Raw genomic sequence first — 24550 nt, forward strand, 5'->3', positions numbered from 1 at the left:
AGCCGACGTCCTCGCGGCCGGAAGTCTCAGTTGGTTGTGTCGAGTTCAGAGGCCCAAATCAGGCCCCTTAATCTCATGAATGCTCTACTTACCCCACCTGAGCAAGGGCCCGTGTGGACAAAAAATCGGCTCAATCTCAACCACCTACTCACCACCATGACATGGAAACGTTAGTGTCGGAGTCTCTCTCTCTCTCTCTCTCTCACACACACACACACACACATATATATATATATATCTATGAATTTTTAACAACAGTTACAATACCATAACGGCGGAGAATATTGTCTACACTACACAGCGCTTTCCTTGATACAAACGCTAATACTTATACGGAAAAATGGATAACGAATAACATTACCGATACTAAAACGATTCAACTTAATTCATGACTGCAGGTAGTAAAAAAAGAAGAAAAAGAAATTACAATTCTGTTGTACCCTCTAGAATGCTACTTTTTTCTCTCTCTCTCTTTTATCGATAGCACAATGTTATGGTCATTAATCAGCGACTCTTGATGTAAATTCAGTGTTGACGGTTCAAGGACGCTTAATTAATGTATGCTCGCGTGTTCCATTCCTAGAGTGCTGAAAGCTGCGCGCCAAATTTTCAATCGACAATGCCTACTATATCAAACTAAAATCCTCTCTGTGTTCACCTTGGACTGTTGTCATTCACTGAACTATATCTAGAAGATTTTGTCGATTTGTGAAAACAGATTTTAGAATAACAGATGAAGTCAGATGGTATGACAATGACGTGCAAAGTGATACCATAAAAGGAATTACGAACCACATTAGACGGACTACCACAATTGAGGTAATTGATTTTTCTCCGACGATAAATATTTCATTTTTCATTACTGCCTCCGACTCGCCAGGACTCGACTATCGTCCTTTCTCTCCTACTGAAGGCTGCCTTAGGCTCAAAGGAGTTTGTAACTTTGCCTGTTAACCTTTCATTTCCAACACAATATTTTCGCTGGCATATGCATAGACCATGATAAAAAATTTTATGTTCATATCCTAAATTTTACTTGGGCTGCTCTATGAGCAAGAGCCTGTGCGGGCATAAAACCAGCTTAATCAAAAACAATAATTCAGTAAAAGATTTTAAAGTGATACTTTAAAGCCTTTGAAAGATATATACCAAAATTGTTGGATACTTTAGTCTTTGAAAATATATCCTAAAATTGTTTCAACAAAATCATAAAAACATTCATATTTAGCGACTGTTCTCTACTTGGCGACAGGACTAGCGATGCTGACAGAATGATCGAACATGACTTGTCTTTTGAGGTCTGGCCAGCAAAGCGTCGTCCTTTTCGATGGAATGGGTCGAGAGAGAGAATCTCGAACATAAACAGCAACCAGTGGATGAGATGACGATGATGAAAGGGAGAAGGAGAAGCCTCTGGCGTGTCCTTAGCACAGTCTCAGGGAGAAGAATAAGTGACTACGTCAGCTAGGCTCTTGTGGGCACCATAAGAGTTGGAAGATTAGATCTACTTGAATAAAAACTACAAGAAGGGAAGCTGGAGACTGGTGGAGATTTGGGAAAGGTAAAGCACAAAAAAAACAAAAAAACATGAATGGTGGGATTTCACAAATGCCATTTGCGTCACGTGGTATTGGAGATGATGACGATTTTTTCATTAAATACGATCAAATTCATTTTCTAGTATTAAAAACAAACTTTTCTGAACAGCTGTTTGCTCGTTAGGAATGTTACTTACCTCAGTGCATTGGTTTGGTTCATAATAATAATAATAATAATAATAATAATAATAATAATAATAATAATAACAATAATAATAATAATAATAATAATAATAATAATAATAATAATAATGAGCTTTCCAAAGGGGAAACTTGGCTGCTCTCCCACCCATTATTGTTGTAATTTGACCTAACAGCATGGAGACCATTGCAATTTTACCTTTACATGGGTCTTGAGAATTTCCAAACTGAACAGAATTCAATGCTTCCATTACTTTCTTCTTGACTGAACATGGAAAATCTAAGCTAGGTACCCAGCAGGTCCCAGAATCCAATAAATTAGGATCATGCCTGCCGGTAATTAATACCTTTCACTACAGAACAGAACAGAATGTAGAATTTAGATCAAAGTCCAAGCGCTGGAACTATGAGGTCATTCAGCGATGAAACTGAAATTGACAGCAAAAAGGCTTGAAAGGTGAAACAGGAGGAAAGCCTCGCAGTTACAGTATGAGTCAATTGTTAGGAGAAGGTGGAAAGTGAGATGGAAGAAAGAGATTATGAACGGAGGTACAGTACAAGAAATGAAAGAGGTTGCAGCTAGGGGCCGAAGGGATGCTGCAAAGAACCTTAAGTAATGCCTAGTGTACCGCATGAGGTGTACTGACGGCACTACTACCCCCCTACGGGTAACAGCAAAATCAACAAATTATCTTCATTACACCGACAGTCGGTTACTTTACCTGTAAGAAGAAAGCTGGTTAGACAAACTCAGGTTAGTTATAACAGGAATGCGAGAGGAGTATGTCATTGATGATAATTACCACGTGTAACATCGATCCATAACGACATTATGAAGCAGTGACGATAGACTGAGTTCGAGAGACTTCGAACGAACACTCAGACGGTTTCCAGCCAACACCTCAGGAAGAGGCCTCGAGCTTCTTTGCCGTGTTCCCTAGACGCCTACTTCTATTAAAATGGAAATTTCAGGTAAGTAAAAGATTTTAACAAATATATATGATATTGCATATCCAAATTTCGTATTTGCATAACACCCCGCCTTTTTTTAGGTTAGTTTATTTCTGAAGTTACAATATTATTTCCTTACGTAAACGTTTCTTACCGCTTTATTAGAAAAACAGACCAGCTAGTATCATATAGCTTCTGCGGACAACAACGCTCGAGAAAATATTGCTTGAATTTAATCTTAATAATCTCTGGGTCTGAAAAAATCAGATTTGGAAATAAGTTTGTCAAGCGATTCTTCAAGTGTAGCTATCGTTGCTAATTAATCTGGTTGTCTATTATTATTTATTTGTTTATTTTTTCTCTGTTTCGTTAGTTAATTTGGATTATAGTAGGAAATCTGGCTTGTGCGCACATTTCTGAATCTGCGGTTTATTTATTGATTTACTTCGTTAACAGTTTTAAAGTAGTAGTGATGTTACCTGGGCATGGTTTGAAAAAGATGCTAGAATGCAGCTAAGAAGTTCTTTGCGAAACTTGTTTGCACAAAAGTTGTTTGAGGATGTTACTTTTCGACTACTTATTGTTGGATAATGAAGTGCGCAAGCAGCTCGGCAAGTTTATGAGAACAACGATTATAAATATACAAACGGGAAACTGTTGCAAGGTATTCTATAATAGATCCAGGAAACTGTTAAGAGCGTAACTGCCGGCAGGGATAAAAGTTAGTGAAACAATGGGAACAGAAAATATTCATAGGAATTAACTTGATAACTACATTTGTACACTAATTGAAAATTACATATATTTATTATACAGTAACATTTTCAAAGGTTTATTAACTTCGGCTACGTCATTTTTTTCGTTCTAAATTTAGTGCCGAGGCTGGTGGGGCGAACGTCTCAATGCCACAAGCTAACCCAGGCCTGATGTTTGCAGGAAAATGAGTTGGGAAGTTAGCAGAAATGGAATCCAAGGGGCAAACCAAGAAAAAATTTGTAACCAAATAATTCCTTCACCAATGTGTTCTGATAGGCCCCTAGTGCTTAAAAAAAAATAGGGTAGGGCTCATAGCAAATATGTGTATATAGATATATATATATATATATATATATATATATATATATACTATAATATATATATATATATATATATATATATATATATATATATATCATATATTACACACACACACACACACACACACATATATATATATATATATATATATATATATATATATATATATATATATATATATATATATATATATATTAGGGTAGGGGCTCATAGCAAATTTTTAGGGGTGCAAAGCCCCCTCTAATTGCAGTATTTTTTTTTTTTTACATTTTCGCATTATAGTCTTAAACAATGCACTTTATCGAAAACATTATTATATACGAAAGTAAAGTAAATACCTTTCTAATGATACTATATATTGATGTATACTTTGTGGTATTATAGCAGAGTCCAGCTAGCTTTGCAGCTAAGCCCCTCCAACTGATTACGTCACGACCATTCCTTGAAGCTGGTTGGTTGGAAATAGTTTCGAAAAGTTGGTTAAACTATGGTTCTTTTCATCTTGATTTACTTTGCAATGGTTGCTTTACCGAACTAAAATACGTTGTGCTGTTTATCAAAAGGAAACTTAATATTATGCCTTGAAGTAAAATCATAATGCACTGCACATCATCTTAAAAATGGTAAAAAAAAAAAAAAAAAAAAAAAAAAAAGCCAGTTACATATGAAGTCAGAAGTGTTCCATGTTTCTGCAATCTCGTGTTTCGTAAATGAGGTTCACCTGAATAAGGTGTTTCTGGGAATGTCAGCGTTCGAATCGGTGCACTTGAATTCGCTGAATAATGATAATTGCCGTCTGACATTGTGCGGTCATCATTCTTAATTTAAACACAAAACCTTTCTCAGAGCTACATATACAGATTGGTATTTCATATTGAGATCAGGAGATTTTACTAAATTTCAATAGTCTTAAAATCGATTTCATTGGGATCGTTTACACATTCGGAGGGATGACAAGCAGTGACTGATTTATCCATCACCAGAATATACCTTTGTTTAACAAAAGGACACAGTGTATGTAATCCTAACATTGCAGAATAAGCATAGACCTACTCATAAAATACGGGCGTAAAGAATTATCTGCATATACTCTTGTTAACTGAATTTTAGTCATTCAATTAAAATTAATCGATATCTTTATGAATGTAGTCTGTGCTAGAATATTCTCCTAACAACAGAGAGAGAGAGAGAGAGAGAGAGAGAGAGAGAGAGAGAGAGATTCATGGGCTACGCGCAGACTGGTTTGGATCAGGGCTGCGGCTGCCAGATTTCCACTCTAAGGAAATCCACACCACACTCGGTCTCAGACAGTTGCCAGTTATGCAATATATTCGACTTTATCGAACTCTGAGGAATGTAAAAGTTGTTTAGCATGATCTATTAAGTGCTCAAAACTTAGCAGTATGAATTCCCAACCAGTAGCTTTTTTTTTAACTGATAAATAAGGATAGACAATGACCCTTTCCGTTTTTAGCTCATATTGTTTAAACATTTAGTTAGATTTTTATTGTTTTTTTATGAGAGGGTAAAAGAAGCAAAACTTCTCAACAACAGTCGGTTCTCTTTTAATATGATGATGAAAAACTGCAATGAAACTTATTTAATTTGTCGATGAAAAAAGTAACATGGGTGTTTTACAACAAGTTTATATATATAAGGCATCTTAATCACATCATCATAATGAAATATAACGATAAATTTATGATGTTCAATCCGGCATTATTGCCATAAATATAATGACTAGACCTATATGTTAGGCCAACTAACACTGTTGGTTATATGCTCGCAAGTGAACTTTAACAAATAATTATCGCTGTATTGTATCATTGCAATTACATAATTACAATGACTTTCATGAAGAATTGAAGCTGCAAATGATGTCTTATTTGTCATACTCATAGTCATTAATTTATGGCAATATCAACTGACAACGAAATCATGAGCGTTATCATCTATACTGATAAACTAGGCCTATGATTTTTGCTAAGGTCTTACGTTATACGAATTACAGTTATGAAATCATTAAAGCCCGTTTTTTTCAAAAGTTTATGTCACCGTAGTTGTAGAATAACCAAACTGATTATACATGCACATTAATCATTTCCACATGCAAAAATTGCAATTAAAATTGCAATGTAAATCTGTAAAGTGCGTCGCTAAAAAATAATTTGCTACCAAATGGCAGTATAAATGTATCCATACATTTCACAAAATTTTCAAGAAAATATACCATCAAAACTAGCAAATTTAGAATATTCTCTAGTATTATGAAAAAGAATAAATGTAGATTTTGTTGAGAACCATATTGAAAATAATTTTGATAGGTAACTGAGGTTGGTTGGCACTGGAGCCAGCCAGTTCGTACGGTCAAGATCTAGCTTATATTCTAGGTCTTGGTTTGCACATAAATCAACGGTCAGCGTTATGCATCTGATAAACATCCAAACGCATCCACAAATTAAAAAGGATAAAATTAATTATTTATTTTTATGGATATTTGTGTGTGAGACTTATAAAATTGAATAGTAAACAATTTTCAAAATTTATTATTAGATTTTAACTAGCATACGCTATTTAAGTAAAAAATTAAATTAAATTAAATTAAGAAGGATAAAATTAATTATTTATTTTTATGGATATTTGTGTGTGAGACTTATAAAATTGAATAGTAAACAATTTTCATAATTTATTATTAGATTTTAACTAGCATACGCTTTTTAAGTATAAAGCGTGGAAATTTTTACGTGTGGATTCCACACTCCACACCTAATCACAATGTGGACAAGATAAGCCGTATTAGTGACGTCATTTCCACACTTCGGCAGCCCATAGTAACAGTCACTTTGGATTATCTCACGCAACTATATTTTCCTAATTTGTTAAGTATCTTATGATGCCTTCCTACCATAGCCTTCTTTCATAGAAATGCTACAGCAGCCTTATATTTACTCGTCACAGTAATATAATTTGTTATTCCTTTAGTAATTAATAATATTTTCAATATAGTTCATTGAAAGCAGTTTGATAGTTGTGTGTAAGACTGAGACAGTCCTAAGATTTGGCCATTCACGCATGTAAGTGTACTATATGCTCTTGCTTATAAGTGTACATTTCACTTTATGCATATACATTACATATCGTGGAGTGAAACTACTATATTAATTCAAAGTTACTCTATTTCCACAGATACTGGTAGAAAACTATTTGCAACCAGAAATTGACGTGTAGGCCCATGCCCTGTCATTGTCCCAAAATATAAGAATTTGATGTGTGGGCTTATGCCCTGACATTGCTTCAAAATATAAGAATTTGACGTGTAGGCCTACGCCCTGTCATTGCTTCAAGATATAAGAAATTGATTAGTAGGCCTATGCCCTGTCATTGCCTCAAAATATAAGAAATTGATGAGTAAGCTCATGCCCTGTCATTGCCTCACACTATAAGAATTTGACTCGTGGGTCTATGCCTGTCATTGCCACAAATTATGAGAATTTGATGTGCAGGTCTATGCCCAGTCATTGCCTCAAAATAAACGAAATTGACGTGTAGGCTTATGCCGTCATTATCACAACATATAAGAAATTCCCGAGTAGATCTATCCTGTTATTGCCTCAAAATATAAGTAATTGAGGTGTAAGCCTAATCTCTCAACGATATTAACATTTGACATGCAGGATTATGATGAGTTAATGCCCTTACTTCCGAACTAGCTGGATAAGTCTATGCTTCATTTCAATCAATGTGGTTTATGTCGGATCGTTAATGTAGGCCAACACCAATTAAAAGAAAAGAAAAAAGCAAGATGCATGTGTATTTAAGCTGCGTACAATTAAAAAAAAAAAGGAAAAGCGCGAGAGATGCACTGACAAAATGATCCTAGATCTTCATAATGATATATAACTTAAAATATCTTTAATCGGAGATCTCAATTGCATACTTCACAACTCCAGGAACTACAGTATTAATTCAAAGTAACTCTATTTCCAACAGATACTGGTAGAAAACTATTTGTAATAAGAAACTGACGTGTAGGCCCATGCCCTGTCATTGTCCCAAAATATAAGAATTTGATGTGTAGGCCTACGCCCTTTCATTGCTTCAAGATATAAGAAATTGATGAGTAGGCCTATGCCCTGTCATTGCCTCACATTATAAGAATTTGACTTGTAGGTCTATGCCCTGTCATTGCCCCAAATTATAAGAAATTGATGTGCAGGTCTATGCCCAGTCATTGCCTCAAAATATACGAAATTGACGTGTAGGCTTATGCCGTCATTATCACAACATATAAGAAATTCACGAGTAGACCTATCCTGTCATTACCTCAAAATATAAGTAATTGAGGTTAAGGCCTAATCTCTCAATGATATTAACATTTGGCATGCAGGATTATGATGAGTTAATGACGTAACTTCCGAATTAGCTGCATAAGTCTATGCTTCATTTCGATCAATGTGGTTTATGTCGGATTGCTAATATAGGCCAACACCAATTAAAAGAAAAAAAAAGCAAGATGCATATGTATTTAGGCTGCGTACAATTAAAAAAAAAAGGAAGAGAGAGAGAGAGAGAGAGAGAGAGAGAGAGAGAGAGAGAGAGATGCACTGACAATGATCCTAGATCTTCATAATGATATATAATTTAAAGTATCTTTAATCGGAAATCTCAATTGCATACTTCACAACTCCAGGAACTCAAATAAATCCATACTGGTAATCATTTGGAGTCAAATCCGTACTGGTAATCATTTGGACAGTTAACTTGTGTGACGTCATTCCCCCTTCGAGAGGTAGCCAATCACTGGCGTGCAGTGGGAAGGGCTTAGCTGCAAAGCTAGGTGGACTCTGCCATAGTATATATGGCACCTATGATTCGACAAAGGTTATGTTAAAATACTGAAAATGCATTTTTTTTCGAATTTCGTCTTTCAGCTTTTTTGATAGCCTTTTTCTAAACAAAGCTTCGCTGCACTACTAATATATTACATTGTCTCTATAAATTATCTGTATAATGGTGTATAATAATGTATATTTTACCCAATTTGTGAAGGTGATAATGCACGGTTTTCAAAATGTTCCCAATGAAACTATTTAGTTCCACAAGTGCCCCACTTTCACGTTCGATATACGAGATAAATCAAACAGTTTTCCGCACCTGAAACAACTATTTATTGTGAATAAGGTGATAGTCATTATGACCACAGCGAATTCTTATATTAGAAATAGTCTCATTTGCTATGGCCCGACCTGACCCGGCCGTCACCCGCCCCCCCCCCCCCCCCCCCCCCCCCCCCCCCCCCCCCCCCCCGTTTTTAAGCTTAGAAATAGAAAATGCATTTTGACGAAAAATAATTCTTATCTTCGTAGATGAATAAATGGTGTACGCAATGGTGTATATTAATGTATATTATACCGATTATAGCTGGTTCACTTTAGGTAGATTCATGGGTGAGCCCCATGCTTACGAGACGTTGTTTGGCGGCCGCTGATTGGCTGGTACCGGGAGGAAGGCAGCTCCCAGCCAATCAGCGGCCGCCAAACAAATGTCTCGTAGGCATAGGGCTCACCCAAGAATCTACCTTAAGTAAACCAACTGTAGTGGGCTATATATTATATATCTGGTGAAATTCGGAAGAAGGTTACATATGAAACTGAAAATGCACGATTTTGCACACAAGCTGAAAGCGACTGAGTTTCACCAGCTGGTGAAATTCAACTACACAAGAGCTACCCAGTCAATGTTTACTCGATTAGCGGCTGGAACGAATTGTTCTTTGAGTTGTGTTGTGCCTTTCTACCCCGAAAGCGAGCATATTTAGTTACTGTCCTACACCAAACATAGGCGCTACCGTAAAATCTAAATCTTCAGCTGCCACGGAAATAGCAACTAATAGCAATCAATGTAATTACTTGGTAAATTACTTTTATAAAATTATACTTTCACACCAACCTGCATCAGTGTACTCTTACTCAGAAAACCAAAATCAACATTAACAAGTAAAAAATGCAGCAAAGTTTCTTCGGCGCTATCAAGTTTTATGCTCATCGTATAATCAAGGCCATCGAAAATAGATATATCTTTCGGTGGTATCAGTATAATGCTGAGTGAGCTGCGGTCCATGAATCTTTAATCACTGTCCGATGGCTGCCTGGCCTATATCATTGCCAGATGCACGATTATGGTTAATTTTAACCTTAAATAAAATAAAAACTACTGAGGCTAGAGGGCTGCAATTTGGTATGTTTGATGATTGGAGTATAGAAGATCAACATAACAATTTCCAGCCCTCTAGCCTCAGTAGTTTTTAAGGGGGGACAGAAAAAGCACAGAGAGAAATAAGCGCGAACAGACAAAGCCGGTACAGTAGTTTTCTTTTCAGAAAAATAAAAAACCAATGCATTTCGACTAAGAGCACTTCATTCCTGATCACTAGTGAAGTACTGTTGTAGAATTCAAGCTTCACCAAAAAACTTATAAACAATGACAGTGAACATCGCCAGCTTTCATTTTAGATCATAGACAGTGGCACCTCTTAATGGAATATGGCCACCACCATAGATATCATATATGGCTGGTGCATACTGTATTGCTTTTGGTATGAAAATAAAAAGACCCAAAGGAATACTATTAACTTTTCAAAATAAATTCTTTTAAATGTGTTAAATGTCATTTTAGATCTGCTGGAGAGCAGGTATGCATTTGCCCTTCTATCATTTCTCCCAGTACATATTTATAAATCTTTTCTATACATATTTATTTAGTATGCACTGTCTGATGACAGTCATAGTCGACTGAAAAAAAAAGTTTTGTCATGAATAAGTTTAAAAGTTTTGTCATGAATAAGTACTTATTGATATATATATCCTGCAACATACAAGGAATTATCCTCATGGAAATAAGAATGGTTGTTATTTAAATTCAATGTCTACTGTCTACTGAAAGTCACTGTCAACTAATACTGGATTACACCAGAGATCAGCATTAAGCCCACTTTTGTTTGTGCTTGTCATGGATTTGTTAAGTGAAGAAATCAGGAATGAAGAGCTGTGTGAGTAGTTGTGCGCTGATGATCTGGTGGTTACTGCCAAAAATGAGGAGGACCTACAGAGAATTAAGGGTCGGAGAGGGGCAGGAGTCTTTAGAGAGGGTTGGCTTGAAGGTGAATGTGGAGGCTGAAGCTGACAGTAGGATAAAAGCTGCATGAGGGCAGTGGAGAGAGGTAGTGGGAGTAGTATGTGAGAAGAAAATGCCAATCAATCAATAATCAAGATCAATCAATCTAATAATCAAGATCTATAGCACAATAAGAAGACCAGTGTTAATTATGGAGCAGAAACATGGGCTCTAAGAAGAAAAGAGGAAGCAAAGCTTAAGAGAACAGAGATGCGAGTGCTGAGGTGGATAATGGAAATATCACTGCTTGAGAGATTGGAAAATGATGAAATAAGAAGAAGGGCAGGCTTAGTAAAGATTACAGAAATGATAAGAGAGTCAGGACTGAGATGGTGTAGGCATGTGTTGAGGAAGGATGATGAGGAGAGAGTGAAGAGGGCTTAGGAGGAACTTGTTAAGAGGAAGAAGATTGTGAGTGAGACAGAGAATTAGATGGCAAGATAGAGTGAAGGAAGATATGGAGAGAAGAGGTTTGGCGGAGGATGATGCCTTTGATCAAAGGCAGTGGAGAAGGCTCACCAGGCAACAGACCCCTTAATGTAGGGATAACGGTGGGAAAGAAGATGAGTCACTGTCAACTGATAGTTTCAACATTTTTTCAAATGCTAAATTTTTAAAGTAATTTGCATTTTCCTGAGTATATGAATCAAAGCTTTCATAAATGGAATTTCTCGTATAAAGCATGCTTCAGCGTCACTGACTTTGCTTCCTCCGAGGGTTAGAGGGTTAGAGGAACTTTGTCTAAGAGGAACTTTGTCTAAGAGCGTCGGTGGGACGAGTAGTTGCCTCTTCCACTGACACAACACTTGCCCCATTATTATACACACTAATTTGATCCATCAAGATTGTAACTGAAGCCCCAAGCTGGGTTACAGTATTCACTAAGCAACTAAACTTCTCATCTACCCTTACTTTGAGCCTGGCAATGACATTGGGCTCGGAAGTTTGGGAGCCAGGTAACGGAGCTGATGGTAGAGTAAGCGGGCTTGGGACAGAGGGAAAAAGCAATCACAGGAATCAAAAGTGCAGGTGCTCCAGGAAAATGAGAAATCCTAACCTCAGCTTTAGCAGCTGCCTTTCTCTCTCTCTGTTTCTTGGCAGTCTCATTAAATGACAGTTCAAAATTTCCCTCCTCCCCAGATCCCAGTCTCTACACTCGTCGAAATGAAGGTCCAGAGAGCAAATCCGTCCTCTGCAAGAACTACAAACTGTATCAGTCTCATATTTGGCAGATTTCAACCCAGTCTTGCAGCCTTTGTTGCAATACCTAATACCATGCGAACTAGAGTCTGACAAAGTTAGTCATTATCAGGAAAGTCAAAATCAAAGAAGCTAATTTGATCAGCGCTGCCCAAATGAATTGAGTATTTCACCAAAAGTCGGTGAATACCTGCAACAAACTGGTGAAACCAAACCAAAAGAAAAGCAGCAGGTACGATTGAGCTCCTGAGTCTTCCCTGAAAGTGGGTGGGGTCAGTTACCTACACCAAAACAATGGAGCACTACCGCAGATTTTTAAAAAACTTAAGCTGCCATGGAAGTAGGAACTAATAGCAATATAATTACTTGGTAAGTTACTGATATAAAAACTGATAGTTTATATATAAAAAAAAAATTTTTCTTATATATTTCAGTTAAGTCAGCGTGAAACTCTGACTTCATTTGGTATTGTATTTCCTTAACAAATCATTCTTACACATCAAATTAACAAATGTCTGTTCTCATTTACTCAGGCTTGTTGATGGGGATGGCTTTTGCCTTTTTGGTAGATGGGAGAAAAGAATCCCAAATGCTGAAGCTTCCAGAGGAGCAGAATTCCAGTTCATTTTCCTTCAACCAAAGGTAAGATTACAATCACCAATTTCCAGCATATTTTGTGCAGCTTCAATGGAAGAGAAAAAAGAACAGTTCAATTTTGTGTTCAATTAGATCTAACACATAAGCCGTTCCTTTCCCAGTAAGCCATACCTTTCCCAGTAGCAATGTTAATAAACTTACATCAGAACTTTGGAAGCAATGTGAACAGCAATGGGTTACAGTAAAACAGAAGAATCAATCAGCATAAGTGAGAGTCAGATATAGTCATTCTGATGTTCATAATGGCACAGCCAACCTCCTGGAGACTGCATACTCTAGATGTCTGAGAGTCACATGATAACTGGACTGAGTAAGTGCAAGATGCAGTGTAAGCTTTCCTGCTTCACTGCCATGCCACGTTTAGCAGCCTCTCACAAAGCACCCTCAAAACCCTGTGCCCACTTTGCTCATGTACCCACCATATGCTCTCAACCACATGGGCAACAGATCATCTGTACCTATTATGTGGCCTGCACGCCATATTAAAAGAGGTCAAAGTGGCAGAGCCCACTCAAAGTCAGCTGTTTATGAGCATCCTGTTTATTTACGAGTCTTCCTGACACTGGTGACTTGTCAGCTTTTAGCAGTCTCTGAACTCACTTGTACCTTGGCCACTGTAAGCTTCCCAGCTTTTTAGCTGAACCTAGGTTTAGCCACTAGGTTAGGCTGCTTCTCACAGAGAGCATTCAAAATCACATGCCCATACTTCACTTGTGTTGCCACCATGCAGTCTCAGTCATGTGGGTACTAGATTGCCTGTAGCTACTATGTGACCCACAGGCCATACTGAAATAGGTCAGAGCCTGCTACTAAAAATTCAAGGATTCTCAAGGAGCAATAGACCATGCCATCACAAGGCTGACTCAATCTATTACAAAACCTGCTTATTTGTACCCTGAGTACAAGTATTCCTTACAACATCAGCCATAGGGTAAGAATCCGTAGGGGACAAAGTTGCAATGGAATCAATGAGACGAATGAGTACATAATGGTGCGTCTAAATATAGTTATTGTTCTTATATATTTCTGGATTAGTGAACTTTGTGTGGATGAAAACTATAGGATGTATGCATGTATGTGTGTGTTCCAGCATAACTCAAATGCATTAAGCAATTTAAATCAAACTTAGTACTATACATATGACTTACTATATGGAAAAGATTTCTGTGGGGGTAGGGGCACCGAAGTGGGTGGGTGTGGTAAAGGCTTCCTTGAAACGGGGCTGGGTCTGCCTGTAGACTTAGTAACTAAATAAACTCTACTGGTTGATCCTACCTCATTTCAGTATACATATGACTTACTATCTGGAAAAGAATAGTTTAGGGGTAAGACATTACTGGCACTAAAGGGGGTCAGGGTGGGAAAGGGGCGACATGTAAAAATAACCTAAATGACATATTATCCAATCCATAGTTTTCGAGGTTGCTGAGATGAATAGTGGCACTCCCAAAGCCCTTCAAGTCCAGTTCATCACTGATAGAAATGGGGAGGGGGTGGGTGAGAAAGAGTGAAAAATAAAATGTAAACAAATGCTGGGTAATGTAACTAGAGCATCTATCTTAACAGGAAAGAGAGAGAGAGAGAGAGAGAGAGAGAGAGAGAGAGAGAGAGAGAGAGAGAGAGAGAGAGAGAGAGAGGTTGTTATTCAGCTTTTCTAGGCAGTACTGGATTGGTCACCTAATATATATAAATATATATATATATATCATACAGAATTTTATATACAGTAGTACCTCGAGATACGAAATTAATCCGTTCCGAGGCGCCCTTCGTATCATGAGGTTTTCGTATCTTGGACACATTTTACATGTACAAAAATGGCTAATCTGTTCCAAGCCCTTCAAAAACACCCCATTAAATTTCATAATAGCTAAATTGACCTGTAAACAATGAAATACTACAACAATTTGGACCATTCAATACCTAAATTAAGATTAAAAATGCAAAACCTGTAAATAAAGTGTATATTAGTGTACAAGAAATATTATTACTGTCACGTACAATGTGGAAGCTTACCTTCCGAGTGAGGCTACGTACATACATAACTATTCAAGGAAGATTGCTTCTGCCTACGTACTTTTTCACAGTGTTCCTGTGTGAGCTTTTTCGGGGGATGTCTTCTACAAATGATTGCACTTTATGAAAAGAGACTTTAATTTCTGCCGTTATTTTTTTTTTATGTAATATGTATGTCGTCACTTTAAAAAAATATAACGTACGTACTACAACGTAACTATCCAAGGAAGATTGCTCTGCCTATGTACTTTTTCACAATGTTCCTGTGTGAGCCTTTTTGGGGGGTGTCTTCTACAAATGATTGCACTTTATGAAAAGCTGCTTTAATTTCTGCCGTTTTTTCTTCTTTTTTTTATTCTTAACTTTTTTATACTTTTTTTACTTTACGTAGTTTTTTTTTTTTTTTTTTTTTTTTTTTTTTACAGAATTTCAACTTTCTTTTTTTGCACCTCATGACTCTGTTGGCCCTGGTGTCCATCAAAACCCTGTTCAACCAAATGCTCTCTCTGCAACTGATTTGGGTACTGAATGTTCGGCTGCTGACCTTCAACATAAACTGAAGTGCCTTGATTATACATACACTACATACTGGTATGCATGTTGTAAATGATTGGTCTACACCCTCTGTTCAGCAGGGAGTGGAGATTCTACCAACCTTGCAAAGTTTCCAGTTATCCCATGAGAGAGACCTTGATCACTTATCCCATGTGAGAGATCTTGGTCACTTTTTTTTTTTAAATATTAGTATTACGTACACACTGACGATCCCGAAAATGAATACCGCATGCGTACTATAACAATGCTGGTACCAAGTGGCCGAGCCACGCCACCACGTGTACATAGTAGATGCATGATGGGAGGGACGCTGGCCAATAGGAAAGAAGGATTTCATGGCCGCGACTAGCATCAGGAACCAATGGGAGAGCAAGAGGATGGTGGTGAGTCTACTAGTATACTAAGATGGCGGTGCGCGGCGCGATTTTCAAAATTGTTATCCGGGCGAATCTCGGACTTTCAGAAACCTTTCGTATCTTGAAAACTTTTCGTATGTAGAGCCGTTAAATTTTTCGTATTGGCTTTCGTATCTCGAGTTTTTCGTAAGTTGAGCCTTTCGTATCTCGAGGTACCACTGTACATATATACAGGCAGTCCCTGGGTTATGACGAGGGTTCCGTTCTTGAGACACATTGTAAGTTGAAAATTGTCGTAAGCCGGAACATCGTCAAAAATCCTAAGAAGACCTTACTTTTAATGCTTTGGATGCATTAAAAACTATGTAAACTGCATTCTTATTGCATTTTTCATTAAAAAAAACCTTCAAATATTGATTATTTTGCATTTTAGGAGTCATATTTCTTCTGCCAGATCAGCGTTGTAAGCGTCGTAACCCTGGAACATGTGTCGTAAACTTGGAAATAATGTCTGATATATATAATTGAAAAGCGTTGCAACCTCAGAACGTTGTAAGCCAAACCTGTCATAAGGGGGACTGCCTGTATATATATATATATATATATATATATATATATATATATATATATATATATATATATATATACATGTATATATGTATATATATATATATATATATAATATATATATATTATTATATATATATATAGTATATATATATATATATGTATATATATATATATATGATATATATAATATATATATATATATATATATATATATATATATATATATTATATATATATATATATATATATATATAATTCTGTATGTGTTTGTGTGTGTGTATGTGAGATGGCAACCTTAGGCTATTGCAAGATTTTGAAAGCCCTGTAAACTTCTTTCTTTTATTCTAAATCACGCAGTTGTAGCTCTCAATAAGTTTCATATCTTTTCTGACAGCAAAGCGGAAACAGTGAAGTTCAACACGATGACACGGTTCCTCAATTTCCTCATTTCAAAGTCGCCAGCGCATCAGTTGTATCTTCTCTACGATGACAACTACAAAGGTTTGGAAATTACTCGTTTATTTTTCTTAGAAATTAATTTCCTGGAAATTTGTGATCCAGTAAGAGAGAGAGAGACCTTACAGACCTTACATCTTGTTCGGGTTGCCCCAGGTCCCTCAGTGTGAGGCACCTCTAATGTCTACCAGAGAGTTGCTAGTGCATCTTCCGGTATATTTTGCATCTTCCAATCTTGGATGGTCTGGGATGCAGCTTAGATATTGTTGAGCTTATTCTTAAACACATCTATGCTCACTCCTGATATATTCCTCAGATGAGCTGGCAACGCATTAAATAGACGCTGCATTGTCAATGCTGGTGCGTAGTGGATTAATGTCCTGTGTGCTTTCCTTATTTTTCCTGGTATTGTTTTGGGCACTATTAATCTACCTCTGCTTGCTCTTTCTGATATTTTTAGCTCCATGATGTTTTTTAGAAATTTCTTCTGCCTGAATTATCATGTAACGTTCTCTTCTCCTTTCTAGACTATATAATTTTAAGGATTGTAGTCTTTCCCAATAGTCAAGATCCTTAACTTCTTCTATTCTAGCTGTAAAGGACCTTTGTACACTCTCTATTTGTGCAATATCCTTTTGATAGTGTGGGTACCATATCATATTGCAATATTCAAGTGGACTATGAACATATGTTTTATAAAGCATAATCATATGTTCGGCTTTTCTTGTTTTGAAGTGCCGTAACAACATTCCTATTTTTGCTTTACATTTTGCCAATAGAATTGCTATTTGATCATTGCATAACATGTTCCTATTCAACATCACACCAAGGTCTTAAACTGCTTCCTTATTTGTGTTGATTGTCTCATTATTAGGTCCCTTATATGCATATAGCTTTCCTTCTGTCTCCATACTTTAGTGATTCAAATTTATCAGAGTTAAATACCATCCTATTTACCTCTGCCCAATCATATACTCTGTTAAGGTCTCTTTGTAGCGCATTCCTATCTTTATCACAAGTAATTTCTCTACTTATTCTTGTGTCATAGGCGAAACTACTCACTACCGAGTCCTTAACATTACTGTCTATGTCTGCAATCATAATAACAAACAGTAATGCAGCTAACACCGTACCTTGTGGCACACCGGATATTACCTTGGCTCCATCCGATTTCTCATCGTTTGCAATAACTATCTGTTTTCTGTTGTGTAAAAATTCTTTTAACCATCTTCCTACTTTATCCACTATATTATGTTTTCTATTTTTCTTCGCTAGTATATTATGATCTACCTTGTCAAAAGCTTTTGCAAAGTCTAGATAAACCACATCTGTTTCATTTCCACTTTTCATATATTTTCTATATGTTCTCACGGTGGACTAACATTTGGGTTTGTGTACTTTTTCCGGGTATAAAACCATTTTGTCCTATATTAAACAAATTATTTTTTATTAAATGTTTCATAATATTTTTCTTCATTACCCTTTCATACACTTTCATGATATGTGATGTTAGACTCACAGGCCTATAATTACTTGCCTCTAGTCTTAATCCACTTTTGAAAGTAGGAGTAATATATGCTAATTTGTGCTCATCATAAATCTTGCCTGTATCTACACCTTATCTTAATAATATTGCAAGTGGCTTTGCGATAGAATGAACTACTTTCTTTAACAAAATAGCATGGACACCATCAAGCCCAGCTGCAGCTCCATTTTTAATTTCATTAATAGCCTGCACAATATCAGCTTCATTAATATCTATGTCTGCTAAATATTCACTATTTTCATCCCTTACTGTTATATCATTATCTTCATTATCAATTCTAGGGGTGAATTCTCTCTTATATCGTTCTGCCAATATGTTGCATATTTCCTTTTTTCATTCGTTAATCTCCCTTCAATTCTTAGAGGGGCTATTTCTATTCTTCTTTTATTCATCTTTTTTGCATACGAGTACAATAGTTTGGGGTTTAGCTTGATATTTACTAGGGTTTTTTCTTCCAAGTCCCATTTTTCATTTTCTTTTGATTGTATAATCTTTTGTTCTACATTTTCTATCTTACTTTTTAGTTCGATCACTTTCCATGCATTTTTTCTTTTGCAAGACCTTTTTTCCACTTTCTGATTTTCTGGAACAAGATCCTTCTGTCTCTTGGCATGCATGACTGATGTTTACTTTTCTTCTTCAGTATATATTTATCCACTATTTTCTCTAATATTTTCTATAATATCTCCGTATTTACTTTTATATCATCACTTACGAAAATGTTATCCCAATCTTTGTTTAATTCTTCATTTATTTCTGACCATTTTATATTTTTACTGTAGTTGTATTTTCCATATCCTTCCCACTTTTTCATTTCTTGCTTATCTCTGTTTTCACTTGCTTTGGAATGGACTGTTAATTCTATGACATTATGGTCTGAAACACTCGCATTATAAACTATTATTTCTTTAACATAATTCACCTCGTTCACAAATACTAGGTCTAAAGTATTTTCCTTTCTTGTTGGCAGGTGATTTATTTGTTGAATGTTGTATTGCTTTTCGAATTGCCTCTTATCTTCTGCACTACTATTACTCTCTTTTTTATATGTATAACTACAACCACAATCTCCTATTCGTTCTTTCCAGTCGACGAAAGGAAAGTTAGTGTCTTCGGATAGGAGAATAGCCCAGTCCTTGTGATTTCTAAATGTATCATCCAATTTTTCTATTATTGTGTCAAACTCTTTAGTATTAGAGAGAGGGAGAGAGAGAGCTATTTCCGGAGAAATCAATTTTCACGACTTTCAATTGTAATTTTTCTGATGTTGTGATTACTATTTTGATTTACTACCTTGAACCTCAGGTAATTATGCCACATATGCTGGTGTGCAGTTTTTCCATTGTCTTCTTTTATAATTACAGAGTACCCGAGTTTTTACCTTTCCCAATCTTATCCAATATTTCCCTCCGTTTCTGGTCGCGCGTCTAGTTTTGCACTTAATTTTTAATCAGCGTGAAAGTTCTTGAATTTTTAACTATCTTTCCTAACTTCCTAGCTAATATCTCCACACGTTCAGCTGACTTCATTTGATCCTACTGTGAGATTCACAGCCGGTGTACCGGTGTTTTTCCGGAGTAAAATTTTATCAACGTATCTGACAAGATGACACTTTGTCACAGGGTATCTTACATCCCTACCTAATATTTGACTGTATTCTGTATTACAAAAGTTGCATAATTCTGGTAATTATAAGAGTAACACCGACTTCTTGTAGACATCGCCGGTAAATTCGTGAAAAAGTCTCAACCTCTGGCAACAATGAAATGCAACCAATACTCCCTGTTTACGCTTTGTAGTAGTGGTGGTGGTAGTAGTGGTGTCCGGTCAATTCGTCGTTGCTCAATTTGTCCCCAAGTCAATTCGTCGTTGGGCAAATCGTCGAGTTCAATTATTTATTTTCGCATTCTCGACGCTCCTTTTTTTTTTGTCTTACATATTGGACCCTTTTTGCTTCTTCAAAAAAAAATTGTCTAATGACAATTTTAGTTCAAAAGTACTTTTAAAAACTTTGCTCCTTAAAAAAAAGAATTGCCTAACGACAATTTTACTTCAAAAGTACTTTTTTAAAACTTTTCTCCTTAAAAAAAGAATTGTCTAACGACAATTTTAGTTTGAAAGCAATTTTTAGAAACTTTGCTTCTAATATTGTATATTTTTTAGGAAAGGGGAAGTTACAATATAAATACAAAAAAATTTCAGTCAAATTTATAGTACAAAATAATATATAATGAAAATAGTAGACAAGTTACAATAAAATTCTTAAAAATATTGGTTAAGCATTTAATTTCTAAAATTTAAGATTGTGTGCGATTGTTTTCAGAAAGGTAATTTTTTGGTTGGGATCATTTCTCTCCATGACATTTTTTATACGCAAATTCATGTCTATATTTTTTTCTTTTGCATTGGCTCATCTCCTTGGATAAATTTCTGCAGTTTGGAACTAGCAAAACTTTCCTCACATTTCAAAACATCTATGAGCTTCCAAATATTTGGATGACTCATATTCACTGTGTCTTTTAGTGCGCTGTGGTAGGCTTCTAAATTATTTGTAGTTCTAGCAATCCCAGACATGCATCTATCCCAAACATTCCAAATAGTTAATGGATATGGTGGTTCAAGACGTCGCCTCCTTTCTCCTCTTCCTCAAAGGGGTCCTATGTAATTATTCTCAAAATAGGAAACTACCGACTGTGGAATATCATCATCATCTACAAGTTCCTCGTAGCCATCGACAACATCATCTACCGGTAAGAAGGCAAGGGCAACAAAACAGCGCATTTTAAGGCTAAAACTGTCATCGTGGTGATATCTGCTGCTTTTCATTCCCTCTTGAACTATATGCTTTTACACATTTTGCCCTAAATGAAACAAGCAGCACGCTAAATTTGAGGCAGGAAACGATTCAAGAAATCCATTATGCGCTGCTTTTTCAAAATCCATAAGTATGCAATCTTGGCCTTCGTCCTGCATCAATTCACTTATTTTGGCAAAAAGTCTATTATATGTGTTCTTACTGAGTTGTTCCAACCGAGGAATTTGTGATAAAACACATTTGTTTAACTTTTCAACTTCACCAGCAATTATTGAGCGAGGTGCATCACGAGATGAAATTGACTTTGCTTTAATATTTGAGACCACAGTCTTTGCATTTACCTCTGCGGCTGTTGAAGCGTGATTGTGGATACCAACTTTCTTAATCTCTATATAGTTTTCATCAGTATGAAGTCTCGCCTTGCATGCACGATTTTCACACCTCCAGTAGATCTTCAGTCTATCTGCACTCTCCTTATTCTTAGTATATCTACAATTCTCTTCATCAACTACTTTGTTTTTTTCCTTTCTCTGAAATTAAAATCTTGCAGGTAGCCATGTTGTTGGATGGGTGTATTCTTTAGAAGTAACTCTAAGTAAAAACCTTTTGTTTCCAACTGTCCAAGACAGGAAAATAATAAATAAAACAGTTAAACAACCTAGTGTCTTTTAACTTGGGGACAAATTGCCCAATGACGAATTGACTTGGGGACAAATTGAGCAACGATGAATTGAGCGGGACAAATTGGGCAACGACAAATTCACCAGGGACGAATTGCCCTAGCACCGTAGTAGTGGTGATAGTAGTTGCAGTAGTAGTATAAAGGATTTGTACCATGAGGTCGAGTGCTAGAATCCTTGAAGAAAAGGGTTTCCATAAATAATCCGAGAAATTTATTTCTATCACTATTTCTCCATTGGAAAATACATAATTAAAAATCAATAAAAAAAAGTGAACGTATACTGTGGCTAAGTAATATCTTTGTCAAAAGCACAGAAAAAGTTATTCCGGAAAAACACCGGGACAAAGGCTCTGAATCTCATAGCAGCCAGTCTCCGCTAGAGACAGAGTGGAATCAGAGAGGACTGAGAGATAGCATACCTCCATCAACCTACAATGAATCAACTCCAAATAGTGATGACATGACTTGAGGGAAGACCACCACTAACGATCATCACCGCTGGAGAACAAGATCTCATTCACACACTCACCATAAGCTCTCTCACAGACTACGTGAGCCTCACTTCTAAGCTCGATGAAATGACGCCACGAAATGTAATGAACAACTGCTCCTCCATGAACTATAAGCTTCTTGATTTCCATGATAGGCACGCTTGTATGCAGCATTAAACCACGGCTTATCTTTAAGAAGAAACTTGAGGATTGTAGGAATTCTCTCCTTGATAACAGTACTACGATGAGCATTGAAACACTGGACCTTTATAAATATTGCTCTAACTAAGCATGATGAAAACCATCGTAATTGCCATAGGATTCAAAGAATCCTTCTTGAAGAGCTGATATCAGGAGCAACATGATTCATCTTTACATCAACCTTAATCTATGAGCAGATGAACAACCGGCGACCCACTACTAAAAATACAATCCCTGTACCATCTGTGAATAAAACGTCATGACAGTTGCCAGACTGATGAGTGGATTCATTTATTAACAGTTTACAAGCAGAAATAAAGGGAAATCTAAAGCAACAACGCCATGATTATCCGTGGTAGTCATTGAGTCCTACTATTCAGTGTTATGAGCATCGTAATCCCCAACGAAAATGAACCAGGTCTTAGGGTCACATTCTTGATATGCTGCCATTTTGGTATGTAGTAAGCAGCCTTAAATAGTCATGTAAATCTGGGTTCTTATGGCTAGCAAAAACATAAAGCTTTATTTAGTCTTCCACAGAAATAATCTCCTGTTTCATGATATCCACTCTCAAAGTGGCCTAGGCGATGCATTGAAACCCTTTCTATTATCATTCCGTAGGTTCTTGCAATGGCATTACGCTTCAGTAAACTGACTTTCAGACTTGGAACCAAAATTGACAGCAGCAACATCAGCCGTTTTTTATTGTTATTATTCTTCTTATATAACTCACAAACATCGCTATATAAAATTCTGTGGACCAGGGTTGGTTTCGAAATCACCGTAAGCGATAACGTAAAAACAACAAAGGATTGATTGCAGAATTAACAAAACCAACTTCAGAAGCAATATATGTGCGTCTAAAATCAATACTGAGCAGCAAGCGCCCATAAAAAGACAAAATTATTGCCGCAATTATACTGATGAAGCGAGAGGAGCCGGTACACCCAATAAATTTCAGATTTGCCCAACACTGAAAGGACAGTGGTTCTGGTTCAGAAAACGTAGTCACAGGTAAAGGTTTGGAAGAGACTTGCAGAGACTGTAAATAAACTTGGTATATCCATGCTTTGCCATGAAGATCCCTATGTGAATATGGGATTTCCTGTTTCTTAGGCCTAGCTCAGTAAGATCGTATTATAACAAGAAAAAAATCTTCCAGGTGTGGACAGCCTTTTGAAGTCATACTCCGGTAGCGGGACCAAGGTCATAGTGACAGAGTTCTCTCCTGACTTGAAGGGCTTCGTTGATGCCGTGAAAGCTCCGCTGAAGGGCACCCAAGTGGGAAGGCGGCACCTATTGCTCATGTGCTCGAAGGGAAATGCTGCCAAGGTGTTCGAAAAGGTGAGTGCGACGCCAAAGCATTATGCCCTCAGATACAAGTCAGCAACTGACAAGGTTTGTTATTATTACTAGCAGTAGGAGTATAAATGTAGTAATGGTACTGCTGCTTCAATAATAACCAAATTCATCATTTATGTAGTGCAACTCCCTTTTCTCTCTCGTGGTTCATGCAGTTTCTTTAGTTCCTCATTGGATAGGTGTGTTACGTACTCGTCTATCAATCTGGTAGCCCGAGTTCGCTCCCGCTGCCGCCAACGCAGAACCTAAGGAATTTATTTCTAGCGATTAGAAATTCATTTCTCGATATAATGTGGTTCGGATCCCACAATAAACTGTAGGCCCCGTTGCTAAGTAACCAATTGGTTCCTAGCAACGTAAATAAAAATCTAATCCTTCTTGCCAGCCCTGGGAGAGCTGTTAATCAGCTCAGTGGTCTGGTTAAACTTAGATATACTTAACTTTAATGCAGTTTCCAGCAGTTGCCATGTACGGACATAATTTTCGATTTTTAATCCATATGAACGATGCAGGTAGCTGCGGAGAACCTCGAGAACCCTTCGAACTGGTGGATTGTTTTTGCCGAGGACGAAGACGTAGCCAAGATTATCCTCCGCGTCATTAGAGAAGGATCTATGGTGAGTCGAGTCGAGGCAGATTTCCCTCTTCTTTAAGGAATCGTTGTTGCAATTCAGCGACTGATTTTTCACGTGACAATAAACAG

General features: G+C 36.7%; 1 protein-coding gene across 1 annotated transcript; it reads left to right on the forward strand.

Annotated features, from left to right (window-relative positions):
• Positions 1-12651: 12651 nt before the first annotated feature.
• On the forward strand, positions 12652-24500 carry LOC135225297 (uncharacterized). Its single transcript, XM_064264626.1, has 4 exons — positions 12652-12782; positions 16689-16795; positions 23648-23829; positions 24360-24500. Exons 1-4 carry the CDS (start codon positions 12652-12654, stop codon positions 24498-24500), a joined length of 561 nt encoding a protein of 186 aa, XP_064120696.1.
• The last annotated feature ends 50 nt before the right edge of the window (positions 24501-24550 follow it).

This window comes from Macrobrachium nipponense, chromosome 13, assembly GCF_015104395.2.
Source record: "Macrobrachium nipponense isolate FS-2020 chromosome 13, ASM1510439v2, whole genome shotgun sequence".
NCBI classification, from domain to species: Eukaryota; Metazoa; Arthropoda; class Malacostraca; order Decapoda; family Palaemonidae; genus Macrobrachium; species Macrobrachium nipponense.